This window comes from Ahaetulla prasina, chromosome 1 (genome assembly GCF_028640845.1).
Source record: "Ahaetulla prasina isolate Xishuangbanna chromosome 1, ASM2864084v1, whole genome shotgun sequence".
Lineage (NCBI taxonomy): Eukaryota > Metazoa > Chordata > Lepidosauria > Squamata > Colubridae > Ahaetulla > Ahaetulla prasina.
In genome coordinates this window covers 266,485,631-266,504,473 of record NC_080539.1, presented here as the reverse complement: position 1 = coordinate 266,504,473, position 18,843 = coordinate 266,485,631, and the positions used below count along the sequence as shown (strand labels likewise).

Below are 18,843 nucleotides of genomic sequence, written 5' to 3'. Positions count from 1 at the left end.
AAATACCCACAATTAAAAATATGAGACAAACTAGCTCTTGATAGTGGAGCAATGAAGGCCTAGGATCAATGGGTTACCCTTTGATGCTCTATGGAAAAAGCAGGATAGAAAGAACATTGGTGTTTGGACTTCAGTGTTGGAGAAAACTCTAGACAATACCACAGAGAGCCAAGAAAACAAACAAAGGGACCATTGAACAAAGTCCAGAGTTCTCAAGCAGAAATAACCAGAATCAGATTATTGTAGTTTGGACACATTATGTGAAGTCTTACTTCTCTTAAACAGTCTATATAGATAATGCTGGAAAATGTGGAAGGAAAGATAGGATAGTTAGTAGTGCTGTTATGGTAGCAGTGGGTGCTTCATTGCAAAACCTGAAGGATTAAGTTGGGGACAGATCTATCTATGCGATTGCTAAGTGTTGACAATAGCATGATGGCACATAATTCATTAATAACTTATACTTTGTTTATACATAGTGTATATATGGAGTCATGAACAGTATATAAAATAGTCTAGTCCGGTAGTGCATGATCTTAGGGCTACATGTAGCTCCTAAAACTTTTAATGCAGTTTCTAGAGAGCTCTCAACATTTAGAGTAAAATGTAGTCTCTTCAAATTCAAGCTTGTCCATACAGTTGTTGTTTTTTGCTAACAATACAGTGGGTTGCTCTAGAGCAGGGGTGTCAAACTCACGTTGTCATGGTGGCATCACGGATATATCGGGACTTTCCCCCCTTTCTCTATGGACATGGCTGTGACCAGCATATGACGCATCTAGTCCACAGGCCGGGAGTTTGATAGCCCTGCTCTAGAGAGTTAGCAAGATAATTTTGAAGGAAATAGGCATTATTATTATCTACACAAAGAGGGTACATTCCTTAAATCCTGGGAAGCAAGATAATTATTTAGAAGAGTTTTGTGCAGGTACTCCCTGATTTGCTTTATATAAGAGGGAATGTAGGTAAATTCTGTATATTATTTATATATTACTAAAACTCTTGCTCTCATGGCCTTTAAATGGGCAAAATGGTGCATCACAAGGCAGCAATTATTGAACCAAGATACCTCAAATGGGCTAACTTTACAGAATGTGTCCAAAATTTGGGACCCATGACTCCATGAAATTTGGGGAAGTTGTGGCTTCTTCAGTGCTACTGGCTGTTGCTGCACTATTGGGCTGCTGCTATGGTAATCTCATCTTCATATTCAATGTTTCTTTACAGTTTCCCAGTCAGTCTCACAATCCCACATTTCCTCACCCACCCAGCAGCAGCCACTTCCCTGCCTGCTGGGGAGATTTTTCAATGCTTCCTACCTATTTCTCACAAGGAAACTCAATGGAGAAGTCAGTAGGAAGTCAGAAGTCACTCCTGCTCTCACTGTTCTTTTTGCTCATTCATGCTCATTCTGTTTCTCTCTGTAATGATGTCCCACTAGGGCATGGATTGTTTAGTTAATATGATAAAAACACCATATAGTTCTACTTTTCCTAGGGAGTCTTTTTCCTGATCTTGTCTGCCTGAAATGACAGTTACTGCTTTGTCCTGCTTGCTTTTCTAACTTCTTTCTAACCTGCTTGCTTTTCTAACTTTTCTAACTGCCAGAGGCACCTGCACTGTGTGTGTGAATCATAAAAGACAAGATGGCATCCACAATTGCAGGATTTTTTTGTATCCCCCCATTTTTCATGGAGCCTGACCTGCATGTGAATATTACCCAAAATTTGAGAAATGAAAAATTAAAATAATTTGTTATTAAATAAATTATGAATTGAATTATTGAAAAAATAATAATTTAGACACTTTCTTCTGTGGATCTCCAGCGAGGTTTCTGTGTTAGCATATTGCAGCAAATCCAAAGAAGTATGTTGTAGTGTCCTAATTAATGGATTAAATTTTGAAAATGACACTTCACCAAATGACTGTACTACATTCTCATTGAGATATAAAAACAAGTACTGTACTAAAGAAGTAATTAATAAATAGTAATTTAAAATGGTGTTTTCTGTGCTTCATTATGCTTCAATTTTATTATTGGGTATATTATTGGTAAATAGTGTTTATAAAGATCTGCATGCACTCCCACACATCTGTTCCAAAATATTGTTCCATGCATTATCCTGGATGTGGCTCGTGGCAGTTTATATTACAATTCATTTATTAATTTTTAAGGAACCTCAAGAAGTCATTAGCTCTGGGAGTCGTATTTTTGGAATTCTTGTCATAGACCACCACCACCAACAACAACAACAACAACCAGGGATGGGGCCATTTTGGAAGAAATTTCTACAGGCTTAAGCTAATGCATTTTGTTTTTTGGCCATGTGAACTTTTTTGGTCATATGGTGTCTTTTGCAGATTAAAATTGTTACCAGCAATGACTTGCATATAGAAGTCTACATGAAAACAGAACTCAGTAATAAAACAAAACGCTACTTCACTTCTTTTCATTCTGACTGTCCCTTTTGCCTTCCTCCACCTTCTGATCTTTGAATAGTGCGTAAATGTGTAAGCAACCCCTGTTGTTAATTGCAACCTTTAAAACTCTAGGTGCATTATGAAGAATATAATTTTTAAAAACTAAATAAGTCCTATGTTCAGCTGTATTAAACCTCTACTGGCTACACCTTCAGTTTAAATAGTTCTGTACTTCTTTTCACTATTGTCATTTTGGATAGCTCTAGCTTAGCAAACTTTCAGCAATATGTCCTGCCAGGCTCAAAACAGCATTTCTAACATTCAGACACAATGGCTGTAGCTCTGCCCCATAGCTGAAAAGGTTTTCTTTTTTTTTCTTTTTTCTGGCAAGAAGTCAAGTTGGGAAATTTCTCTTTGCAGGAAGACGGAGTTAACTGTGTTTATAATACTGAAATTAACCCTGTGCTTGCTGTTGAGAAGGAAAAGAATACCAGTCATGTTTTTTCTTAAATAACTTTTTAGGATTTTTTTTTTTACTAACTGTATCTGAAACTTTATTTATAAAATTATTTATTTGTAGATTTATATCTTGTTTTTACTTAAGGAATGTATGTAGCAATTCTCATAGAGCAAGAGTATCCAAATTGTGAGGCGATTCTGTGTTTTAGGACAGGGGTCCCCAACCTTGGCAACTTTAAGCCAGGTGGACTTCAATTCCCAGAATTCCCCAGCCAGGACCCCTGTTTTAGGATTTTTTAGGAAATTTTTTTAGGAAAAAGATCATCTTGAATGGACAGTCACATTGGAAAAATGTGCGTGTGTGTTTGTGTGTGTGAGTGGACTGATGGAAGAGCTGATGTGGGGGTTGGGACAACTCTGAAAAGATCTGCAGGTGTGCAGCAGGGATATTGGGACAGGAATGGCAGATGTGAAGATCTGCAGCCAATTACTGGGAAAAGGGTGCCCGTGTACATGTTCACAAAATGGTGGAGAGAGTGGACAAGCATGTCCTGCAGTAATCTAAATTTCCATCAGTCTTGGGTAGGGGTGGGCTCCTGGGGGTTCAGCAGGGTTTGGGCCAAGGATCACAGGGGTTCAGCAAACCCCCAAATGCCACCCCTGGCTGGCCATGCCCACACCTCCCCTCCCCTCCCCGGAGTTTCCATGTAGAATGTGTTTCATCATTCCAGGTAAGTGCAGAGGGCAAAAAACGGGCCTATCGGAGGTTCTAGAAGTCCAGAACGGGCCTGTTTCTGGCCTCTGGAGGGCCTCTGGGCCCTGGGAGAAGCTGTTTTCGACCTCCCAGAGGCTCGAGGAAAGCCTCCGGAGCCTGGGGAGGGTAAAAAACGGATCTCCCAGAAGTTTCAGAAGTCTGGAAATGGACCGGGGCCATGGGGAAACTGTTTTCGCCCTCCCGGAGGCTCAAGGAAAGCCTCTAGTGTTTGAGGAGGGCGAAAAATGCCCCCCCCGTGATGCAGGTGACTGACTAGGCCACACCCACCCAGCAACAGGGCAGTGAACCTGTTGCTAAAGGATCTGAAGCCCAACCACTTCTTCCACTTTGATTTAATCAATGGATCCAGTACAAGCTGCACAAGACACTTTTTATGCTTATAGATAAGCTGACCCTTTCCACAGTTTCAACCTTACCTGGTATCAGGCTAGCAAAGAGGAAGTGTGGCCTCTTGAAAGGCCAGGGAGACAGAGTAGAGATCAGGGGTGTGACTAAATCAGGGACGGAAGCTGGTGCAGATTTGACAACAGGTTGGAAGGGAGTGAAGGGAACAGCTGCTGCAGCAAGAACAGATGAATGAAGGATGCTTTCAGAGGACCACATGCCTGAGAATGTTTCTATTGATCTGAAGATAATGGGAGACTTTGAGAGGTCTCCCCTGCATCTGATAGGACATAGAAAGTCTTTGATGACGTCTTGCCCCTAAAGCTTGGGATGGCCCTAGGAGATTGCAGGGCTGAGTTTCAATCATTCCAATTTCCCAGACAATGTGAATCTTAGGAAACAGGCCATCCGTTCTTTGTCCCCGATACAAACTCTGATCCTGCCGGCTGCATCTCTGCATTGGTCTTGTAAAAGAGCAGAGCGATGCTCATGCAGACGGCCGCTACGAGGGTTGCTTTCCTTCCGTTTGGCTGCTGAGATTCCCCTAAGACGGAGTAAACACATAAATCAGCTGCCACTCAACTCCTCTTCCTCTCCCCGCCCCTAACACTCCCCCCACCCCACGCCAAGGGCTGCGTTTTTGCAATGCTGCCAATTGGGAAGGCTTGTCGGGCCACCATCTCTATCAATTCAAAGCTTTGCCAGGAGGGGCGAGTGTTGAAACTGCTTCTCCTAAGGCCCTGGCCTTATCATTCTCCAGCAGATGCTTCGGTCAGCCATTGGACATTGAAAACATCAATAATAGAACCAAATAGACAATGGCTGCTGGGATGGGGTGGGTGGGTGGGGGAACCAAATGCTCCCAGATATGGCCAGTCTCGGAGTAACCAAGCAGCAAAAGCTCAGGGCACAACAATAGCCGGGCAAAGAATAGAGGCAAATAAGGAAGCCTGACTCGGAATGAGGCCGAGAGCTGCACATGCTGCTGTTACCGTAGAAACTAACCCCGCCCCTGAAGAGGCTTGCCAGGCTATTGTTTGTGGGACACAAGATGTGTCATAGACCAGATGGTCGTGTGCTGTATAACTCAGTTATCTGAGAAGACAGAGTAAAGGAATGTATGCTAAGGGAGAGCAGGGCACCATCTGTTCCACCTTTTTTTTTTTTTTTTTTTGTGGCCAGAAAGGGACTTTAAAAACAAAAGTGGCCTCTTTGGTTATAATATCTCATTTTCATTTTACTAATTTTACCACCGGGACTTGGCCCAGGTGAATTGCATTTCAGGACAGGAACAATTAGTGTGTATTTATCTTCCTAGCTCTATCATTTAGAAATAAAATGCCTCTGAGACCTCCTTGGTCATTTACCATTCAAAACCACAAAGGTATTTTCACCAGATGGTACGGAAACATCCGATTTCTCTTTCCCTTCTCTCCAGAAATGTTCCCCTTTTAAGCTATTTACATATAGAACAATGAGAAGAGCCATTTCTTCTCCTTAGGCCTTTGGGGAGTTTTAGAGATGCCAGAAAGAGGAACAGCAGCAAAAAGAGAGAGTGTGGGGGGGGGCAGGTGGGGGAGAAAAGCCAGTAAGACATGAAATTATCGATTTGGGTATCTCATGAAGAAGAAATGGAATGGTACCAAAAGGTAAGCCCCTTGTTTATCTGACCTGTACAGTGAAATAAACCGATAAGGACACAATTCGGCTGGCTCGCAAGAGAAGGGGGAACAACTGAGTTTACTGAGGTATTGATCAAGTCTCCTCAGTTTCCTTAAATGGAAAAGAAAGCAACAAATTCCAAGTATGGAGCTGTGAAATCATGAGTAATGGGGAAAGAGTGGCTAGCTGTTGCCCTGCAAATATTTGTTGAGCAGTTCACGAGAATTCACACTTGACTATCAGCAGGTGATTTATAAATGTATATCACTTCCATGTCTGCTGGTGCCTGTGGTTGCAGAAGCTCTTGTGAGAGAGCTGAAGAAGCTTCTTGGATGAGAAGCGAAAGGTCTTCAAAGAAAAACCAGAAAGTCCCGTTGCCTCTTGAAAAAAGCACCTTTGGGACAACCATGACCTGGATGACTGAGAATCTTCATAAACTCTTGTGAGAGAAATATATGACTTTGATTTTTGCTTTTCAGTCACTACATTCTAATCTGAAGCAAGGAATAAACTAGCCCTTACATGGGCCAAAAGTGTATACCTATTTTGGGCAAATTTTAATTGGAACCAAAGTATTGACAAATGATAGTTATAAAAAAAATTCTTGGCAAGGTTTGATCACTTTTACTCAACAAAACTACTTTTCACACATGTTTTTGTAGCAGTCTGCATATATATTTCAATGTATGCTTTTTGGTTTAAGGAAGCAGGATCATAGCTTTTGGACTTGTAGAAAACAACATGACAATAAAACAAGTGAGACAGATATAAAAGTTGATCTCCCAGATGGCTTATAGCCCATCTGGACAACTCATGTTAAAAGACTTGGCCCCTTGTTTTTAAGTTCCTTTTTAGTTCATTTAACATCTGCGAGACAATATTATTACTTTAGTTTTGTGAATTAAATATTTCAGTGAACCATTGTATAGTGAAGACTACTAGCTACTCCCATCAGGACCAAGAGAGTTTTGGGGAATCTCTGTTGCAAAACACTACACAAGTTAATTAATTAAAACACATTAGACACATAAGACGTTAAAACACAACCCTTCACAAACTAGGATAAACATGATAAAAATCAATTGAAGAGACCTTTGTTGTCATTGGTTAGAGTGCTCTGCCCTTGGAGCACCCTGATAAGACCTAAAGGCCTGCCAGTTGAGAGTGAAAGGCAGGAGACACCTGTTGGTTTGGTTTTAATGAGCAAAAACACTTTCATCCTATTGTTCTCAGTGGGAGCTAATTTATTTAGATTAGTCAAAAGGCTGTGTAAATGTGTTCCCAGGTAGAAGAATGGCAGAGTTGAATGGATTGGAATGAACTTTCACATGAGTCTCTTCCACCCCACCTTTTCTTGTTCAGTCCCCTTTGGGGGTGGGGTTTTAGAAGATTGGGATTGCTTACATTAAAAAGATCCAACTGATGAGGTGGACACTTGGGTCTGATCTCAAATCCTACTCTGGGAGGCTGGCACCCTTCTGGGTTCGGAAGGGGAAAGCTGCTGAGCCCTGTAGCTCTCTTGATAAACTCCAAGACATCAGAGTGGTCCCTAAGGCAATAATAACAATAATAACAATAATAATAATAACAACAACAACAACAACAACAACAATAATAATAATAATAATAATAATAGTAATAGTAATAATAATAATAATTATTATTATTATTATTTGGACAGTGGTGAAATCCAATTTTTTTACTACCGGTTCTGTGGGCGTGGCTTGGTGGGCTTGGTGTAGTTTGGTGGGTGTGGCTTGGTGGGCATGGCAAGGGAAGGATATTGCAAAATCTCCATTCCTATCCCGCTCTGGGGCCAGCCAGAGATGGTATTTGCCAGTTCTCCAAACTATTCAAAATTTCCACCGCCGGTTCTCCGAACTGCTCAAAATTTCCATTACCAATTCTCCAGAACCTGTCAGAACCTGCTGGATTTCACCCCTGAATTTGGAGAATTAGGCCATAAGTAGCTCCATAAAAACTTGTGCATATTTTAAAATTTCACCCAAAGGCGAGATGAAAATTAAAAAATGCAAGTTTGTCTGGAAGTTGGATATATTTTTATTTTCTTTTTGATAGTATGATGTATAGAAAGTTGCTTTGCAATGTACAAAGCATATTTTCCAATGTAGAAATCAGAAAAGGCTAGCTAAGAATGTAAGTAAATATGAGAAATATGCGTCACATAACTACATAAACCACCTGTTTTCTGTGTAGATGTATCACACTTGACAGAATTTAATAGGCAAAATAGGTCTCTTCTGCCTAAAAATGTAATTAGATATATGGAATGGAATTAAAGTCAATTACATCAATTAATTTTAGTAGTCCTAATTACAATTAAGTGATTAATTACATTAATTAAAATATCAAAATTTAATATAACAAGTCTGCTGAAAAGGGTGGCATCTTAAGTTCTGCTACTACTTCTCTTAAACCTCCAGGAACATTGCCCTATCCACTATTGATCCATCCATTGGGTCATTCCTATCTTTATTGACGGTTCCTGTCCTTCTATTCTAATTCAATTAAATAAATCAAGATAAGTGAATCTCGAACTGCGCAGAACTGTGCTACAGTCAACAGTTATTTCCTTGCATATGAATATTAGCTTTGTCTGGAGCCTATATCATTCAGTCATCTCTGGGTCAAATTAAATGTCATAAAGATTCCAACTGGAGTTTACAAATATCAAATCAAACTATCTAAATCAGGTTGATTAATCAGCTCCTTAAAAATATAAATACACGGGGACTTTGTTACCCTTAAAAACACACACACAAAGATGTAGAAAAAATAACATTGAGAACAATGTTAAGGTATAAGCTACTGGAAACAGGGCGTTTTATCATTACTGTCTGCCAGATGGTTGGTTGCAAAAGAAAAACAACAGTTTTGGACAATGGCTCTCGAGCCAAATTGAAAGGCAAAAGCACCAGTTGCACTCCCATAGAACACACTATGGCACTCGAAAAAGATGCTGCTTGCTTCTAAACCATTGGCTTCTCTGCAAAGACTCTGGAGGATTGCTGATCTGAATAATGCTGCACCTGGCCAAGTGATTTAGCAGAAACCCAACCAAGGGGGCTAGAGAAGCTTTGTTTGCTTTGTTCTGAGGGAGCCTGCTTGGAAAGCCAAGGTTGGATTAGCTCCGGCTAAATCCTTGGGCATTTCGCCAGCGCAACTCTAACACCAATAGGAGGAAAATCTACTAACTCTCCAAGATTTCAGGGCTGGCTTTAGTTATTCATTTTTTTCCATGCTCTTCATATAGTAGAGAGCAAACGCCAAATATCAAATCAGCACCCCTTCCCTTTAGGCCATACCTGAAAGATTGAAAAATATAGGGATAAAAATACAGTAGAGATCCATAAAAAATGTGTAGTTATTTTTATAACTCTCTGTGCCCAGTTCTCTTGCTTGATTTCTTATTCTGAAGCCTCATTTTCTTTCTCTTCCTTCAATAGGAAACCATTCGGTTTTGCCCCAGGTTTAATCTATTGGAAATTTTAAAAAATGTAGCTAAAATATTTATAAATATTCCATAACACTCAGAGGAACAAATAGCCTCTTTTCACTATGTTAAGCGTTATACCTTATATACAATAGCAGAAGTAGTTACTAAAATTACAGACTGATCTTAGCTCGTTTTGTTTTTGTCTTTATTATTTTGTCTTGTATGTGGCTAAACTAGAACCATCGCTGTTTTGTACATATAGAACATAACCAACGGGATATTTCTGCTGGCTGAAGGTAAGCGATGGAGAAGGGGATTTTTCAGCCCCTTCTTTCTGAAATCCTTGCGTTATCTAAAATCTGCCCCAGAGGGTGGGTGAAGGGGAGAGTTCTGCATAAGTCTGCATACCACACTAAATTAAAATCTGCTTGGCTAGTTTGTGGTTTCATAAAATTAATTCTGTAAATTAGGTTTAGTTCATGTTGTGTGCACAAATCTTTTGGCATAGTGTGGGAGGCAGAGCTGTGTGGATTTGCTGGGGGCAGGGGGAGTGACAGAAATTACCTTATTGCTTTTCTATTTGCAAAATTCCTCATAGGATAAAATTCCTTCCTGCAAATGGAAGACTGTTCATAGATGGAACAGAAACTCAAACTCCAAGAAGATGTACTTTATCGTTCCTACAGGAAGCAGGCTGAAAGGAATGCCTAAAAACCTATTCACTGGAACAAAGTAGATATCAAGAATAGAACAAGGCTCTTGGTTGCTATGTCTATATGTAATGTCCCTAGTGGGTCAGTAGGATAAAAGGTACAAGATGCAGATACTTTTGAGTGACACCTCTAATAAAGTATATGAATCATATATTGGATTGCAACATGCTGTGTTGCTGGTTTATTGCAGCACTTCAAATACACGTAGAATAAATCTTTGTTCTGTTATTTATTTTGCAATTGCATTTATGTGACACTTATCCCATTTTAAAAACTCATTTACTCTTGCATAAAATTCAGACTAAACGAAAATACAATTCCTGTCCTATATTTTATTAAGAAATTAACAGCTTAAAATTACAATAGTGAACATTATTTTTAAAAAAATAGACTGAAAATCTTAACAGTTCTCCTTTGATTTCTTATAAAATATAATGCCCTGAAATAATTCCCATTTACATTTTTAAAAAGTTTGTACACTCTTAAAAATGTATGCACTGTACACTGGAAGAATAGATAAATTCTAATATATTTAAAATTCCATGTAAAGAGGATTAGAAAATGCTATCTGGAAGAAGATAATGAAATGTGTACAATCAAGAACAAAAAGCTATGAGGTGTATGTTTTGGTGCACAGATGAAGCAAAGTGACTGGATTGCCACAGGCAGTGGATTTGGGAGAATTGTTTGGGATACCAGAGCCCAATAGATTTGGGTCATAGGACACAACCTGGGAATTCTGCTGCACAAGTCCCACTGAAATAGAGCAGGTTTGCTCAAGAGCACAATTGGGGCTGACAGGTTTCTTTTTAGTAGGTCAAGTTCTTTTGTTGGCCATGGATTCCACAATTATGAATTCTGGACTTTTTGCTCCCAGCAGTGATGATGGCTCTTATTTTGTATGTTTTAAAAGGCAATTAGACAAATAAGAAGAAATAAATAGTTTTCTGGATGGTTGAAAGTTATAATTTGGGTGAATGACAAAGGATGGGTCTCCTTGTGGAATTCTCAGTAGCATCTGCAGGGCTGCAGGTGGAAACAAGCTGCAGCATCAGACAGACAGCAAAAACATCAATTACAGTTTCTTCGTTTCAGGGAGACGTGTAAATAATAGAAAGTCATCCTCTGATCCTGAATGTGTTCCACGCTAATTCATAAAATCAGAGGTTGCTTTGGTAACAAACATTTGCAGTGGTGACCTGGCTATTTCTGTGAATTTATATTGAAATGCAACAGGAACAGATGGTCAAATCTGCTAGAGTGTGGACTTTTTGGTTAAGTGCAATATTTTATCCAGTTATGGTGTCCCCTTTTTGAATCTCTAGAGCCGTGATGGTGAACCTATAGCACGCATGCTGGAAGTGGCATGCAGAACCATCTCTCCGGGCACGCCAGCCATTGCCTGTTGCTTTTCTGGCTGGTCTGCACGTGCATGGGAGCTCCGGAGACCAGAAGAGCAGCTCCCTAGTGTACATGCGTGCACTGGGAAGCTTAGCTTCCGGTTTCTGGTGCACGCATGCACACCGGGGAACTGCTGTTCCAGTTTCTGGTGCTCCCCCCCCCGCGCAGGCATTCCTGTTTCAGCTCTCGGTGCCGAAAAGGTTCGCCAACACTGTTCTAGTGTTTAGTTGTGTAAACTAAACTTTAATTGTGTTATATGGAACAACCCCCCCCCCCGAGAAAGTACTTCATAATTATCCCGTTTCCTCCTCCCTCCAATATCTGAAACAAATATAATTGCTATCAGATCATCGATTCTTAAAAGGCTTACATTATCTATGATTTTAAGTATTTTGTTTTCTAATTTTTAGGACAGGCGTTATCGCAAAAAGGGATTTGGTTGAGTTCCGCTGTTACTTGCATCCTTCAATATTCATTTCCATATAAGGGAAAAGTTCAAAATGTTATTCCATGCAAAAGAGTTCCTTCTAAATTTTATACACTTGAACTAAAAATTTCCAATTAGTATTAAATAATATATGATTAAAATGTCCTATATTAACCTGTCTTTAGGAAACAATGGAAATATTATAGGCACAGATAGCAAAAAAAGAATACAAATGTATTCTCAGTGGCATCAATGTGAATCAGAAGAACGCTAACATCTCCAAATAAAAGTCTTATAATATCTAGCTTTTAAAGAACCACATTTTGGAAAGCATTTAAATACAGTATCTGAAGCTCTGTAGTTATGATTGTGCACTTACTATTTAATACTATTCAAGTTGCCATGCTGTCCTTGGATGTAGAATTTTATGACTTTTTTCTCCATACAGCAATTTAGATTTAATTTTCATGAATAAATGGTAATGGTACCAAACAGATAGACTTTAAAGACTTCTATACCTCACTTTCCATGCTTATTCTTGAGTAATACTCAGTAATGCACAGAAGTATCAAGTTAGAAGAGGATTTCTGCCATTAAGAGGCTCATCTGTCATTAATGGAAGGCTGATAGATGAAGGATCATCAATGAAACAATATACATCTATAGTGACAATATCTGGGCTACAAACCACCAAACAGAAGATTAGAGGCTTTAAAGTGTTAGAATTGTTTCTGTCTTTGTGTTGCTGTTGCCATCTATATTTTTGCAGCCTAGATATAGTTGTCATCCCAACTTTTTCACACTTTTAGCTTCTGAATAATATAGTTTCAAATTCCTATGCACTAAGACATGAAGCTGTGTATTTGAGACTACCTTTATGTGACAGGGAAACATTTTCCTCATGGAAACTACAAACGAAACTTAAGATATAGATATTTGTAGAACTCGGCATCAGTTCATACAGTTCTGATTGTTCCCCTCCCCTGGGTTTAGAAAGCCCTCTCTTTCTCCAGTTTTCTTTGGTTTTTGATTCCCAATAGGAACATGTATGCTCATAGAAACATTAGATAGTGCTTGGTGATTCATAGCTGAGTATGAGAACTAATTTATGCTTGAGATGAAGAGAGGCAATATGAACATCCCATCTATGATTCTGATGCTACCTGGCCATACAATTTAAATGTCCTTTCCCAAAGGAGCTAGAACCCTGATTTAAATAGAAAATAAATATGAGATTTCCAGAGAGCTAAATTCCAGCATCTGCTTTGCATAAGAACATGGCTATAGCTCTTGTTTTCATCCTGCATATGGGTCCCCCACCCCAAAAAAGAGCCAACTGTATTAACAGAATAGGATTTGCAGAAATATAAGCTATGCCTGCTTCCCATTTGTTTAACAGCTTGGATATAAAGAAAGAACTTCCAACAGATGAGCGCAGAGCCATTTCCACATTCAGCAAGTAGAACTTCTCTGCAATAACCAAACAAACTCAAGAGCTTGTATATCTTAGCATGAACAATATTCACAAATTACTGTTGGACATTATGTATTAGTGTGCCAGGAAAAGAAAGAAACGAATGTGTATCTGACTTGGCAGTACATTTTCAAATAAAGTTCAAAGCTGCTGTGTTTCCCCAAAGCATCACTTTCAAACTCCTAATCAACAAGATCCAGTTATTCTAGACCTTATTGCTGTACACTGAGAAAGAAACTAAACCTACTTTAATACACAAAGCTGTGCGCTTTGAAAGCGCTTTCTGACAAATATACCCAGGATAGCAATAAATACTACAGAATATAAATTATTTGGCAGCAATATAATTGCTATTTTTAAAAAGTTCCTATTCAATATTTCAATGTCCCAATTCCATTGCAATATTATACAAAAGAAATCTTTCTTTACAAACAATACAGTTTTTGATTAAAGCACTGATTCTTCCTTGAAGAGAGGCAGATTTTTGTTTTAAATGTGGTAGGTTTCACAATATTGTGTAGCATAAACAAGGAAAATGGCATGTGGGAGGAAAATTATTCAGTGTATACTCTTGCCAGTCCATAGAATGGCAATTTATGTGCATTCTCTTTTGGAATCTAGTGCGCAAAACTATATCACTATCAGCAGAGTCATAAATAGAATTCAGATTAACTAAGTTCAAGTATTATTCTTACTGAAGGGCCATAGGATGCAATTAGCCAAGCAAAGTTGTGGAATTTTCAAACTCTTTCAGTTGTGTATGATTGTGCACGACTTCAGAATGATGTTTGCTGCAGCAGCAGTAGCACAATATCCTGGGCACATACACCGATTGTCTTTTTGCTAATATCAGGACCAATTACAGGTAGTCCTTGGCTTACAACCATTTGTTTAGTGTCTGCTTGACCTAACAGCGGCACTGAAAAAAAGTGGCTAGTGACCAGTTTTGCACTTATTGCCATTGCACCATCCCCATAGTCATGTGATCCAAGATTCAGGCACTTAGCAACCAGCATGTATTTCCTAGGATCATGGGATCACATTTGTGACTTTTCCAGCTGGTTTCTGACAAATTAAATGGGGGAACTGGATGTGTGCTTAATGACTGCAGGATTCCCTTAAGAACTGCAATGACTATTCACTTAGGGCACGTATGGCAACATGTTGTAAAATCAGGCATGATTCACTATCTTCCTAAGCAACAGAAATTCTGGTCCCAATTGTGATCGTAAGTCAAGGATTACCTGTACTCTCTTAATATTGCGATCGATTGTAGCAGAATTATTTATATATACACACAAACACACACACACAAAGAAATTAGAGCTCATGAATGCATCTCATGAACAAAGAATAACAACACAGTGTGGGTTTTAAGGTTTGGTAGTTGTCTGAATTATTCTCTTTGGAATAACAGATAAGAAGATAGTAAAATTAGCTTAAAAGTAACGTGTCAGGCTTGTATGGCTGATTCTGAGCTTAAATTTATCCCCAACCCCCATCAAGATTCATAATATTGAGTGTCAATTTCATGAAAGGAAACAAATCTCCGAGGCATCAGGAACCATCGTCTTGCAGTGCCCTTGGAACTGTTAGCTGTTCATAGGTTGGGAGAGAGTTGCTGGAAAGTAGGCTAGAGCTGACATCATTCCTGGGAGATGCTTTGGTGCTGCCTTGGTTTCCTTGCTGGCTGGAAAGCAGGCGGTGCAGCAAATCTGTGATGAGATTCAGCTTCTGGTCTATTTGGACTACCTGTGAAGACCAACAAAACAACACTCAGCATTTAGGTGAACTTCTAGGCAGTGTTTGAAAGCCAGACTGAGCACCAATACTTGCTGTCTGGTAGAATTTTGAGGCAGAAGTCCAAGGTCCCACCCAGCAGAACGAGCAGCTCTATACCACCCAGAGAAGCTCGTAAAACTATTAGACTGTGGTTGGAGAACCAATCATTAATTAATTCATAAGAATAGAGCTGGAACGGACCTTGGAGGTCTTCTAGTCCAACCCCTGAGCTCAAACAGGAGACCCTATAACATTTCAGACAAGGCTGTCGAGTCTTTTCTTAAAAACCTCCAGTGATGAAGCACCCACACCTTCTGAAGGCAAGCTGCTCCACTGGTTAATTCTCCTCACTGTTAGGGAGGTTCGCCTTAATTCTAGGGTGCTTCTCCCCCTGGTTAGTTTCCATCCATTGTTTCTTGTCCAGCCTTCTGGTGCTTTGGAAAATAAGCTGACCTCCTTTTCTTTGTAACAGCCTCTCAAATAGTGGAATACTACTATCGTGTCACCCAGAGTCCTTCTTTTCTCTACTCGCCAAACCCAAATCCTTGGATGAATAAATACACCTGTTCATCATACAGGTATAATCTAAATCTAGACTTAAAGATATAAATATGATAATATAATGAGGGCTACCAGTAGGAATTCCCCATGAGATACTTTCTTGGCAGATCAGCATGATTCCAATAAGCATTGCTCAGTGGAGATGTTTTGGAATAATGAGGAAAAACAATTGCTGAATTGCCCCTGAGCATATGTGAAGCTGACCTGTCAAAGAGAACAAGAGGAAATTTCCTCTGCGGCTAATCCTGAATTGTTCTCAAATACTGAACATGTTGAGGATAGCAGGAAAGAGAAAAGGAGAGGTGACTGAGGAAGCCTGTATAAAATGAAGACAATAAGTATCCCTGGAAAGTGATAGGAAAACAGGGAGTACCCCTGAATATTTCACAATAGAATCCCCCTCCTTACATGACATTAGTATCTACAACAGCAGAAAGTAAAAGCAGAAATATTAATTTTATACTGAGAGGCGGGGTGAATCTCAGAATTTTGACAATCACCGTTAAACCTGGATTGGGATACCTTTAGTTAAACATCTCCCTCTTTTGTAAATGATGTCATGAGAACAAGGGGATCTCAAGCTATAAAAAAATGAATAAGCAAAAGCAAAAGAACCCAAAAAGCCACACTGTCATCTAGAAGACTTCTTAGACTTGATGCTTTGTTGCCCTTGAGTGTGTGCCCATTTTAAAATGAGGAGCTCCATGCCTGGAGCACATAGCTCAAATACCAGAACAAAAGCTGGCATGAGGGGGAAAGCTGACCTCTAACTATCTACATACAATATCAAAACAAATGATGGTAATTGGGAAATGAAAGAGAGAGAGAGAGAGAGAGAGAGACTGCTGGGAAGGCTGGTGTTTTTGGGATCCCAGCAATAAGAGACTTGTGGAACTTGAGCCACTCAATAGCGGTATGGGTAATATCTTTAGCCCCTGTGCCCTGCTTTGTTCTTCTAGGATAAGAGAGCATGGGAGAATAAGCAGCACCAAGGCTAACTTGGCATGAGACAGTCTACCCCTACATTTCACTTAACTGTGCTAGCTGGCACTGTAGTTAGAGGAGGGCAGAATAAAAAGCCTTGCTAATTCTTTTCCCACTTACAATGGAAAGGATGCCTTTTGTCTCAAAATGGCTGTGGTGGGCAATATAGAATAAGGGAATCTAATGTTCTCATGCTCGGATTTAGCTTCTACTTAATTCTAGGGATAATAGGAACCTAAAAGGAAAAGGAGACAGCACACTGAGAGGCTAAAAATGACACCAATTTGACAAACTAAAAACAAATGTCAGAAATAATTAAACAGATGAGGTATAGGGGATGGGGGTGGAGGGAGGTGAAGGGCTCCATCTGATTTTCAACATAACCCCAATGGCGTAAAATCACCTTGCGATGTTTTCTCCCATGTAAACTAGTCAAAATGTAGCCAAATATGATGCGCACATCATGGAAACTTTTCCCCAGCCCCAAATTGAGGTGCAGAGAAATAGAGAAACCTGCCAATTACTGCTCTCCTGGCAGGAAGTGGTTAAACCCCTCCCCCAAACTCTTTGTGACCTGCCGGAATGAATGAGGCAAAGATAATGTTCATGACCTTTCAATCAATGATTGGGTTTAAATATGGTCCTCTCCACTAAAAAAAATTAGCAGCTGATCACAGGTCCAGATTATAGCCCTTACTCTAGGAATGATTACTCCAGCTCTCTTCTCCCCGCTGACCCCTGACCCCTGAGAGGTGCTGAAGCCAGCGGTAAACCAGTTTCACAGAAATAAATCTCTCTATGTCTGGTTATCGTCCAAGCATCATTCTGGACAGTAAAAGATAATAAGTCTGAGCAAAATGTCAACAAACCTGGAGAATTTCAAGTGCAGTTCAAATGTTTTTCAACCAAAAGAGAATACTGTTTTTGTTAAATAATTTGGACATTTGCAGGGAAGCAGATACAGAAACCACAAAAATACAAGGTGTTGGAGGATACGTTGCAGCTGGGGTTTTCTCCCTCACAATGCAAAACAAAAGACTGCGATCCTCAAGCCACTTAATTCCAAAATAAGTGCTGAGAGGATTGCAACCAAAATATCTGTGAGAGATTGTGTTGGCTATTCGTCACACAGACATTACTTTATACTATAAATGTGAATTTATTTGCTTGGTGGGAAAAGCATTGCAAGAGAAATCCAAGACAGGGCATAGTAGATGATTTTCTAAAAACAATAAATATTACTGTAATTGCTTATGAAACTGGAGAAATCAAATCTAGGCTACAAAAATCCAGATAACCACTAGAGAACAGCAAAGAGCTATTAGCTACCCCTCAATAATCACACATATTTTTGCAGCCCAGATCTGACAATAAAATACTTTTAGGAAAGCATAGAATGGTATAAGCAAGCTTTCAGAGCTCTTATTTCATTTTATTCATTAGATTTATGCACCAACTTTCCTTCAGGTGCCCGGGATAGAGTATATAACATTTCCCTTCTCTCATTTCCCCCTGCAACAATAACTCTGTGAGATTGATCAGACTGAGAGACAGTGACTGAACCAAAGTCACCTAATGAACTTCGTGGCTGAGGGGGGTGGGGTGGGGGCACTTGAACCCTCTGAAATCTTGGAATTTTACTTTCACAGCCTCACAGCTAATTTAAAAGGATAGTTTCTGTTCAAATCTCTGCTATGAAGTGACTGCTTGTTGACGTTAAACTACTGCTGCTATTACTATTACACACAAAATATTCTGCAAATTGTTCCTTAGTGCAACATACACTGAAGATATATGAAGATGAAGATTCCACACCTGTAGCATATATATGCTAATTGATGTATGATATGCCATATGCAAAATAAATTATACTGAAGACCAAACAGTAAGCTTCCACAATTGTATGGATCCTTTGAATAGCTTTTTCTTTAAACCCAAAACTGAAATCTGAAGCCATACATTTCAGAATCCGGAGAATTTTAGTCCCTTTCTAATCAAAAGTAACTTGGAAATTGATTTTCTTTACCAGCAGAAAAATCCAAAAAATGTACAAATATTGTACCAAAATGAGCAATACATTTTTTTTTGAAAGATAGGAACAGCCTGTGAAAATATCATGGATGAAAATAAGAGTTATGTAGTCCTTCCCTACATTATTTTGATTCTCTTTCTTCACTTTCCTCTAGTAAACAGAAAATACATAGAATCTCCACAGACCTTTAGCTATGAACTTTGGGATGAACACCCTTCGAATGGTGCGGGACTATGAATGGATTTCCAGAAAAACTGCAGACTACAGAAATCATTTTTGCTCCAGTTTGAGATGCAGACATCACAGACTCA

At 39.4% G+C, this 18,843-nt stretch overlaps 1 protein-coding gene and 1 long non-coding RNA gene across 2 annotated transcripts in view; one reads left to right on the top strand and one right to left on the bottom strand.

The window, feature by feature from the left end:
- The window catches only part of LOC131185525 (uncharacterized), a 32,401-nt gene extending 22,440 nt beyond the window's left edge, over nt 1–9,961 (top strand). The window contains exons 2-3 of the long non-coding RNA XR_009152178.1: nt 9,396–9,454; nt 9,757–9,961. This is a non-coding gene — a long non-coding RNA (uncharacterized LOC131185525). The remainder of the gene's footprint in view (nt 1–9,395; nt 9,455–9,756) is intronic.
- A 1,658-nt stretch (nt 9,962–11,619) lies between these two features.
- Nucleotides 11,620–18,843, bottom strand: part of KCNQ1 (potassium voltage-gated channel subfamily Q member 1) — a 456,225-nt gene continuing 449,001 nt past the window's right edge. The window contains exon 18 of the mRNA XM_058157948.1: nt 11,620–14,925. Coding sequence (XP_058013931.1) covers nt 14,731–14,925 — 195 coding nt within the window. The 3' untranslated portion in view covers nt 11,620–14,730. The remainder of the gene's footprint in view (nt 14,926–18,843) is intronic.